This window comes from Seriola dumerili, unplaced genomic scaffold, assembly GCF_002260705.1.
Source record: "Seriola dumerili isolate Sdu_G_001 unplaced genomic scaffold, Sdu_1.0 BDQW01000073.1, whole genome shotgun sequence".
Taxonomy (NCBI): domain Eukaryota; kingdom Metazoa; phylum Chordata; class Actinopteri; order Carangiformes; family Carangidae; genus Seriola; species Seriola dumerili.
In genome coordinates this window covers 6,338,689-6,349,205 of record NW_019174328.1, presented here as the reverse complement: position 1 = coordinate 6,349,205, position 10,517 = coordinate 6,338,689, and the positions used below count along the sequence as shown (strand labels likewise).

General features: G+C 42.9%; 1 protein-coding gene across 1 annotated transcript; it reads left to right on the top strand.

Moving 5' to 3' along the window:
• The first annotated feature begins 1,150 nt into the window (after nt 1–1,150).
• Nucleotides 1,151–2,101, top strand: LOC111220740 (transmembrane protein 121-like). Its single transcript, XM_022743948.1, has one exon. It carries the CDS (start codon nt 1,151–1,153, stop codon nt 2,099–2,101), a length of 951 nt encoding a protein of 316 aa, XP_022599669.1.
• The last annotated feature ends 8,416 nt before the right edge of the window (nt 2,102–10,517 follow it).

Below are 10,517 nucleotides of genomic sequence, written 5' to 3'. Positions count from 1 at the left end.
AAGGGAAAACACACATGCACACAGCTGAGAGGGGAAGGACAGTCAGACACACGCTGCATTTAAAAGATTCACCACAACCCTGCTTTTTTCTTTTGAAACTTACAGGCTGAGAAACAGGAAAACAGCCACAAAATGTTTTATTTTCTTGTCCAGGGATGGTGGATGCTGGAGAGGAAAACTTCTGGAGAGGAAAATCTCTTTTAAGCACGACTTACTGCAGAGGTTCTTCCACTAACTTTACCACTTTTTCTTTTTTCTTTTGTGGAGTTGGGGGTTTAAATCCTCTATCTGAGCACAACACAAAATAACCTCTATTCTTAGTTGCAGAAATTGAGAGCAGTCTTTGTGACCATTAAGATGCTTCCTCCTGATTCAGTCTCAGCAGTAAGTGGATTATGACGGCAATATTTTGGGATTTCTCTTTTGCTTGAAAAAAAGAAAAGACAAGAAAAAAGAAAATATATCCATGACTGGTGGATTTACGCCTGTCAGAGAAGGAGAGGATCCCGTGCGTTTTCTCCTCTCTCCTCCTGTGGATTACAGATGGGCTTTGTGATCTCCCAGTGCAGTCTCATGGATGATCGCTCGCTGCCAGTCATTAGGATAAAGTACAAAGAGGGACACAAGTGAGTATTCAGCTGGATTTTTATCTGCGAGGCTTAAGCTTGTATAAAAACAAGGGTGCTGAGAGTGAGTCTGTAATGAGAGCACGTTGCAGCAGCTTTTTTTTTTCTCCTTAAATAACAGAAATTGTCATCTCATTGATTAAGCTGTTGTGTTTAATGAATGATTATCAGGGTGTAAAAGGCAGACACATCCTGATATTTATCTTTTTTTTTTTACATGAATGAACCTGTATGTTTACAGACCATTTACCAATGAACATAATTTACTAAATAAGGGGTACTGTCTACCCGGCAGGTGGCTTGGGCACAAGCGGAGATTGATTGAAGTGATCTGTGTGAATCCTATTAATGCATCCTGGATTCTCGCCAAGGTAGAAGCAATGGAGGGGAACACTGCTGTCTAGCAGCACTATCTGATCTGCCTCCTCACTGGACAAACTGAGGACCCTTTCCACCCCCCACCCCCCCTCTTCAACAACACTCCTCCTTCTCCTCCTCCTCCCCCTCCTCTCAGCCAGGCAAGGATGGTACCCCCACCTCCCACCAACAAGCCCCACGTGTGCCTGTCCACCATCCTGATCATGAGCAGTATGGCGCTGATTGATGCCTACCTGGTGGAACAGAACCACGGACCACGCAAGATCGGCATTTGCATCATGGTGATGGTGGGAGACATCTGCTTTCTCATCGTCTTGCGTTACGTAGCGGTGTGGGTGGGCGCTGAGGTGCGCACGGCTAAGCGAGGCTACGCCATGATCCTCTGGTTCCTTTACATCTTCGTTCTGGAGATCAAGGTCTACTTTGTGTATCAAAACTACAAGGCGGACCGGAAGAGCTTGGACGCTCTCGCAAGGAAGGCGCTCACGTTGCTGCTCTCCATCTGCATTCCAGTGCTGTTTGTGGTGCTGGTCGCTATCGACCATATGGAGTACGTCCGCGCCTTCAAGAAGCGCGAGGAGATCCGTAACCGTCTCTTCTGGGTGGTGGTGGACTTGCTGGACATATTGGACATCCAAGCCAACTTGTGGGAGCCTCAAAAGAAGGGGCTCCCTCTGTGGGCGGAAGGCCTGATGTTCTTCTACTGCTACATTCTTCTGCTGGTGCTGCCCTGCGTGTCCTTGAGCGAGATCAGCATGCAGGGCATCAACATCGTGCCCCACAAGATGCTGCTGTACCCCATCCTCAGCCTGGTGACCATCAACATCATCACGCTCTTCATCCGCGGCGGGAACATGATTCTGTACAGGGACGCCAGGGTATCCGGGATCCTGATAGGAAAGAACGTCCTGGCCATCATCCTAAAGACCTGCAGCTTTGTGCAGTACAGGAGACAGTTGCAGAACGCTCCTCCTGCCTTCGGGGTTGAGATGCAGAAAAACTCGGTGGCCCACGCTCGCCCTGCCCCCACCCCACCTCAAGTGGTCATGCAGGACCAGACGCCCCTCCCCGAGGTGACGACGTGCGAGCACACATGACAGAATGGTGAGGTGAATCCTGGAAATGTCGATATGAATATATATGACCCTCAGGACACTGGCAGGGCACAATGTTCCACACCTTTAGGGCATGTGAACACTCATGTGAACACACAGGAGATCATGATCTCTGCTGATGCTTAATGGCACACAGGACACACTGCAGACACTTAGCAAGGATAGAGCAGCGCTGTATCCAAAGCTGTCATGGTGCAAAATACAGTATCACTTGTGACTTTGTTGAAGCACCCCCCCACCCCCCCCCAGTGAATCCAGTTAACTGTGTATTTTTTCTAATTGTACAAAAGAAAAAAGGAAACTACTGGAAGATTAGAGGATATATTTTTGAATTGTGTGTGTTGCATTCTGATGTTAACCTTAAGGGTCTGTGTGCTGTGGTGTGTATTTCTGTTGCTCGAATGTTCGTAGTAGTCGAGGGCTTTAACACGACAAAGTCAGAGGGAGCAACCGATGAGAGAATCAAAGCAATGAGAATGAAAACGACGGTTAAAGCTTTCCCTTGAAAGACGTGTGTTTTTATATGTGATTCTTTGATAAAGTATTGTGTACAAGATAAAGGCTTTCCTGCTCTTTCACTGGCTGTAAAAGGGTTTTTCATGAAATCATTTAAAAATTATTGAATCGATTGATTATGTTTCACTTTCTAATTAAAATTCAGCAAATGTCCTTTAATTAACCTGGGTTACAAAAGAAAATAGACAATGATTTTTTTTCACTATGGTTCAATCTTCAATTAGAGACTGCTTAATTACTGAAGTGGTGCCTTTGCAATGTCATTCATTGTGAGTGAGATCGTCGTCACGTACCAGGTTTCTTATTCTGAGCGAGGTGAAGAACGTGTGAATAAATCCTCTGTGCAGTTACGAGGAGTTTGATTGCTGCAAAGGGTGACTATGGTGCTCCAGCAATGAGACAGAATATACAACCGAGGGGCAACGCTGCAGAATGATTCCCAAATAAGGAAGCCTGTTAAAGATCATCCTGAGGCGTGCAGTGACATTCTGTGCAGGTGATTATTGGCAGCAGAAGTTCAGTACTAGTATAATATGAAAGAGCAAAAAAAAAAAATAAAAAAAAATAAAATACACTCACACAAAAATGACATTTTTACAATAGGTTCCTTCTCTTGTACAGTCTTTGCATAATCTCTCTCTCACCAGTGACTGCTTGCATAATTTAAAGCTGTCCATGTTTGTTAAAAGCCTGAGAGTGCAGAACGTGGTCCAACATTTTCATCTGTGTAAGGCACGGCTAAGGGAAGGTAGCAACTTTCAGTGGCACAAACCAGGCTATCACATTAAAACTGCTGTAGCCAGCATTATTTGTCAGTGTTGTTGGCTGGTAAAGTTACATCAGCAATTTAGACTATATAATATATACCACTGGATTGTATTGTTTTAGCAGCAATGAAAGGAAAACAATCATCCCTTAGAGTAAAACGGAACGTGCTGAATATAGTTGTATTTGATTGTGTCGGTGACAGTGTTAAAACGGAGTCATTCTAGTGTGCTCAACAATATAAAAGGTTTGCATAGCTTGTGCCCAGTGCTGTTACAGGCCTTATAGAAGCTGGTACTGAAACCATTATAAACTCAAAGCATTCTATTGTTACAAAGGACACAACACATTAATAATCTAAATAGTCTGATCCCACAAGGCCATTCTCTCTCAAGTGAATGAAACAGTAGATGGTGGATAGGTCATGTTTGCTGGAACGCAGACAATGTGCTGAGAGAACGACTTCTACAGTTGCAAGTCAACCAGCAGCACCAGTTTTATTTAAGGAGCAGGACTGCTGCTGCCTAATTACAAACTACATTCATGTGCACAGACTCCCATACAGGGTCAGAGAAGGGCTTACATCTATCGCAGCACGCAAGGTGTATGGAGGGCAGAGAAACACCCTGGAGCGGCCAGCGGTCGACTGCAGACCTAACAAAGAAACACGTACACTCCTTCTGATGTTATTTGAGTCTGGAGTTCATGTGACCTGCATGTATTTCGGCCGTGTGGGGAGGGAGAAGCATCTCTGTGAAAACAGCTGGACACAAAGACAACTGATGCGATGATCCAAACCTGAGTTCTTCTCGCCGCGATGTGACACACTGTGTAAAACAGCTACTTTACACGAGTATGATGGGTGTTTTGCCATGAGTGCGACCATATGATGCGCTATAGTCACACACCAAAACCAGATGGCTGAAGAAGTGATAATGAGCTCGTTCTGGCTCAATCCAAAAGCCTTTCCTCTCTGTACAGTATGATGATTCTTAAGTCAAACATAAGCACAAGTTTATGATCATGAACTGTATTGATTACTCTATTATTATATCTGACCTTGACATATTCAGCAAAAGTATATATATAAAGTGTTTATCGGTATTTGTTTAATCTGTATTTCCTTGTAATATCAACTAACCAGTTATCTCATCCGACTAGAGTTCATGTCTATTTGTTTCTATCATGTGCAAATGCTTTTTAAGAACTAAAAGATGATCGACTCCTCCGGAGCCCACAAGTTTGCCTTTGGGCATTCTCCCAACCCAATCTCACCGCACCCTCCCACCCCATCCCACATCACCCTTTCCGCACTGCCAGATCCTGAATGAATGTTGCATTCATCCAGATGACCATGTTTTTTTGCACTGCAGTCTCCAATGATAATAAACTGGGAAGGCTGTTGGATGCACCTCCACACTTACCACATTAACACTGACAAAGTGGCCTGCGCCAAACAAGCAAGACAAACGGCTGCATTCAATTCACAGCTCGACCTTCGGCAGTCTTGGATGGCAACGGAGCAGGGAAACAAATGTATTTTTCATGGAAGGCATGTAAGAGCACGAGGGGAGCAAACCTGTACAGAAAATGAATGCTCATTGAGTATTGATTCTCCTATCTGGAGGGTAACTGATATTAGACTCTAAAAGACCACTTTCTAAAAACAAATAACAACAGGGATTTTTGTTAGAGGAAGCAGAGGAAAAAAATGTGATGCTGCTGCACTGAATGTATTTAATGGTTCTCTGTAAAGCTGTAACTTAAAGCTCTGGGCATCCTTCACATGAAAATGAATGTTTCAATCTAAAGTTTAGATGCTGTGCACATGAGCAAAGCAAAGAAAGGGTCAAAGAGTTATTGTGCAGAGTGCGGCTCATCTGATCGCTGATAAACATATGATACGTTCACACATTTTCCAAGGACGTGCACATTAGCTCTGGGCCACATTCAACATCCTTCAACAGCTGCAATTATCTATTCCTGCGTCAAAACACTTGTGCAATTTATCTATTTTTTTTCCCCCAGCACAACCAATCACCAAATTACCGCCAGTGTAATCAGAAGGGGTATTCCTCACATTCACCCCTTAGACACGCATGTATGCATTTTATGAGAGCAGATGCGAGAGCAGAGTAGCTCTTCACAGTGCCTCTGTAGCAGGGATGGCTTCACTATCTTCCTCATGCACAGTTCAGCGAGGATTAACAACAACTGTGAAGTGTGAACCCGACGGAGGATCAAGCCTGCGACTCGCAGATAGAGTACGATCTCTCTAATAATCAGGTCACTCTGCTGGACTGCCAGCAACTTTCAGACGACTCAACAGGGAACCCAGGTGTTGGAGATGAGAGCGGGTGGCTCAGAGCGCTGAGAAGTGCTGAACGTAAGTGTGAATTATGGAGAGGTGTTTCAATATTTAAACTTGATGGCAGTTTCTAGCAATTTTTCATTTAAACCCAAGGAGTTCTGTGAGATTTCTATCAGGCGTTGTTGACCTATAAAAGATTCAAATGGATTCTGATTCTCTCTGTTGTCTGCTTATATGTACAGGTATTAGTCAAAGTCCCTGAAGGCCTAAAGGAACATATGCTCTGTATAATACCTATTGTTAAAGGAAATGTCTGTGACTGTGGTTTCATTTCTATTCTTAAGGATTTCTTATTCACTATGACTTAAAAAAGAATATAAAATGACTTGTGAAAAAAATACAGTACACAGGAAGAGGTTTTCCATTCTTTATTTACCTTGGTTCATTATTAAAGCAACAAAAGGTTTCACCGTGTGGCAGGAAGCGTGGTGACAGCTCCACCTCCTGCAGTTGGTCAAGTTCGCTCTGCAACACCTGTCACTCATTTTGATGAGCTGTCTACCTTGAAACAGCATCTAGCCCAAGGCTGAGGGAGCCGCCGTCAAAAAAAGCCACCACAAGCGTTAATAATGAAACAGATGGTGGTGGCAGGCAAATTTGAAGAGAAACAACAATGAGTTCTTTTCTCCGTCCACCATTGTTGCTGCGACCTCCCTGTGCTACACGGCCAACAACCGGCCCACAGCAAATGGATTTCAGCCCAAACTGCGTTGGATTTCATTTAAAAGCCAGTTGCAGGCAAACAGAGAGGGTGCATTAAGGTTAGCCGAGCCAGTGTGATATATGCTGCCGGGTAGAGTTTTAATAGAGGATGTTTTCTCATGTTTGTTATTATGTTGGTTGCTCTTACTTTATCACATTTGTAATACTCTAGTTGCATTGGTGAGGGCCAGTGTGGGAAAGACTGTGTTATTTGTCATTCTAATGAGGTAAACCTCGGTGTTATAATTTTTCCACAGTATGCCCCCGGCATAACAGTGACTACAGCCTCGTAACTGCACAGATATGACTACGCATTCATTGTTGGTTCGGGGCAGTTCTCAGCTGGGTCCTGAAAGATTAAATGGATCCTCACAGAGGAGGTGAGATGTCCCTTACAATGAATACTGGAGCAATACTGGGCAAACAAACTGATACTGTGTCATGCAATAGTTAGTATTTGATTTAAAATGTCTGTTAATGTACCCAATTTTAACTGTGAAAATATGTGGTGGGTTTTTAGGAATGTCAGTCATTGAGCATCTGGCCGAGAAAAGGATAAATGTTTTAGTCAGTTGTATGTTCGGCAGGAGCAAGAAGTGTTTAACAAGAAAACTTTCCATGGTAGAGAGAAGCTGAACATTAACATACATTGATACATTGTTATCTTGAGCTGTTTTCTGGATTAAAACATTGCTGATTTGTATTTGACAGGCTGTCAAATGATCTGTAAACTGAGCTAATTCCCATGCATGAATTTTAGTGATGAGGAAGCACCTTAAGTCAAACATCTCAACTATTCCTTTAAGACAGAAGGAAAATCTAATCACACGTGCTAACACGTTGAATGAATCTCCATCTAATAACCCTGCTGTCATTTAAAATGTCAGCAAATATTTTGCTGACAGATGTGCTTGCCACTCCAAATGCGTGGTCCATCACTGTGACCCAGTACAAGAGCCTGTTCTGCATATAAATTTTACTGATGTAAACCTTTTTATGAAAAGTAGGTGCATCATACAAATATCGCTGACTGGAACAGTAAATGTCCTGTAGATGCAGAAAGAACAGCTTTCATTTCTTAACCTTGTCTCACACAAACAGACGAGACTACTGTATAATACAGCCTGCGTCGTTATCAGTAATAAAACCTGTGCTTTTTCTACAACAACTCAAAATGTCTGCTGTGAGAAAGGCCTATTAAGTGGAGTTGGATATAGAATCCAAAATGTTTCCTGTCATCTTTTTTCAGTGGAACATTACTGTGGCCGTCGCGTTTTCAACCAACTCCTGGGCCGTTAAGTACCATCCTGTCTACATCAGACAAAATCAGTCATTTCAGTTGGCAAGATCGGTGGTTGTCATCTAGAAATGTTGTGTCTGCTTGTGTTTGCCTCTATCTGAAATCAAGGAAGAAATATTAAGTATTTAGAGCGGTAAATCTGCCTCTATTATCATTGTAAATTTCAGAATGGACAGCTCGAGAGGTGCAGCAGCAGTAACTATGGGGGGCAGTTACACCTGTTCTTTTCCTGATTTGAATCAGGCCTACAGACACCCACTCTGCTGCTCAACACAGTTTGTACACAATGTCACTTTGTTCTTATTGTTTTCAGCGTGCCCATAGACTTTATGGATGAGTCCCCAGGCTCGCATCTAACCCCATTAGCTCTTTCCACAAAATGTGGTCGGATAAGCCGAGTGAACCTGTCCAGCAGAAAACAGCTGAAATAAACTGGTGGCTGGTGAAGAAAGTCTATCATCTAAAGACATAGATATCTTTCTCATGAGCTGGTGAAGACCAAAACAGACCTAAAAGGTCAGTGATTATTGGACTGCACATCAACCTCCATGCCCTTAATTTCATTGCACTCTTGTATTTGAACAATGAAAAGGCAATTTCTCATTTCTTAATAACTGCAGGATTTTTCTTTTTTAGTTTCTTTTTATTTTATCTTTTACAAAGGCTTTGTAAGCCACGTAAAATCACATCAGTAGCGAGAATCAAACTGTGACAGGAATCAATAGAGGAGCAGTAATTCAGAGTGTTTGAGTGTTTGAGCCTGGTGCTTTAGTTCAACCAATCACTGTTAAAAACTGATTACCAGTTCTCACTGGGCCAATCCACCTCACCCATGAACCCCAATTACATAGTGATGCCTCTTTCACCCGGGAGCCAGTGATTTGTGGAGCGGATTGAATAAATAATAACAAAAGAAAATGGGTGTTTTGTTGAATGTTGCTAAAACCCCCTTGAGTAGAGTATTTAAATACATTCTCAAATTAAATTTAATAGCATATAATGGCTGTAGTATAAATAGGACAAGCACCGTGAGAATTGGTTGCAGTTTGTGGGCTGACTGTGTTTATTCCCTTTGTCTCACACTGGGTTTTGGTGTGAAATGCGCAGGACTTGACATAAAGCACAGAGGCAGAGAGCATCATCCAAAGTGGACTGACCAACTCGCCGTGTTCACACGCGAAAAAACAGACACTGTCCAGATGCTCGGCAGCTCTACAGCTGCTGCTTATTAATAATCAGGAGAAGCACATCACTCAGCACTGTTGTCCAAACCTGCATGAATCCAAGCTGCTCTGTTTCCACGCAGGCTTCAGGAGGTGATGTTAGCTGACATTAGCTCTGTGTGAGATGTTTGATGAATGAACTGAGCGTCCTTGGCTTCTGATGAATCTTGTCAAAAATGTGAGAAACTTGCAAATTATTCATGTTACACCATTCCTCTGTTATTATTGCAGCCTTACTTTTTATTTCGACATCAACCTACCAGTTAGGGATTCAAGGGACTCACCAAGTCAAAAAGTTTTGTTTCTTTCTTCAAGTAGTTTTATTCTACTGTTGTGTCAATGGAGTAATCTTTCTTTGGAGTAATGTAGATATCAATAAATATATTTTTGAAAAATTTTGTAAGGAGTATGCATAAAAAGCAGAAGGTAAGTTGTCACAATCACACTGACATTTGACTTTTATCTGAATTTTGTTCCTTTGTTGCAAAATCTTCATCTATGTGAGCAAAAGACTGCAGGACTGTTGTTGTTTTCTTGTTGTTGTTTTCTTTTTTAAACAACTTTAACATTAAAAATAAAAACTGAACACTACAGGGGAAAAAACACTTCACATCAGAAACAAGAATAACTTACAGCACCAGACATCTCCAGTGGCCCTTCATATAAGAACTACATAACATATAGCCCGTACTTGACAGCAAAGTTGTTTACAGTAGTGCAACCATCTGTAAACTGTAAACAGACTCGAGGGACTAGGCCTTTTGATGATGCAGACAGTTTTTGACCCTCGTTAGAGAGATGCAGCGCGAGGCCGCTGATCAGTGGAGCAACTTTATTAATGTGAAGTGAAACGGTCAAAGGTGTATCAGCTGGTTGTAAATGGCTATAATATATACTGCCAGACTGCCGGGGTGGTATAGATAAAGTGCCCTCTGGAGAGAGCTGCGGCGGCCTGGGGAGAGATAGAGGAAGACGGAGCAGCTTGCAGCGCAGTGAGGGATGTGAGGGGGAGAGGGAGCGGCAGCAGCTGATGTTCACAGAAGGCAGACCAAAGGATGTTTATGGGTGGAAGCAGCGAGCTGAGCTTTACTGCGGCCACAGTGACGACGGGAACAGAAGGAGGATGAGTCACAAGCTCCCCGAACAGGAATGACCCCTCTCGCAGAGATGTCTCCTGGGAAAATGTTTAGCCAAGATAGCAAAGGGGCCGGAGCCATTTGCCCGCCATCACTGAACCTGCCACAGCATTGATGGCCATGTAGTGACTTTCGCTAACCTTCTTTGTATCTGTAGACACAAGGGGGATTATTTATAAGCTTATTAAACCGTAAATTCTGAGACAGTGTTGGACAATGAGTAGGAGGCATATATTAAGCTGCCAAGTTGCCAAGCTGATAAAATAGTGTAGGTAAAAGGAGGCAATCATGCACCCCGTGTTTTGATTAGCAGTAAATATATTCCAGATTACAGCAGGCTGTGTAGGTGAAGTCTTAACATACAGTGTAATGTTGAGTTCGTTTT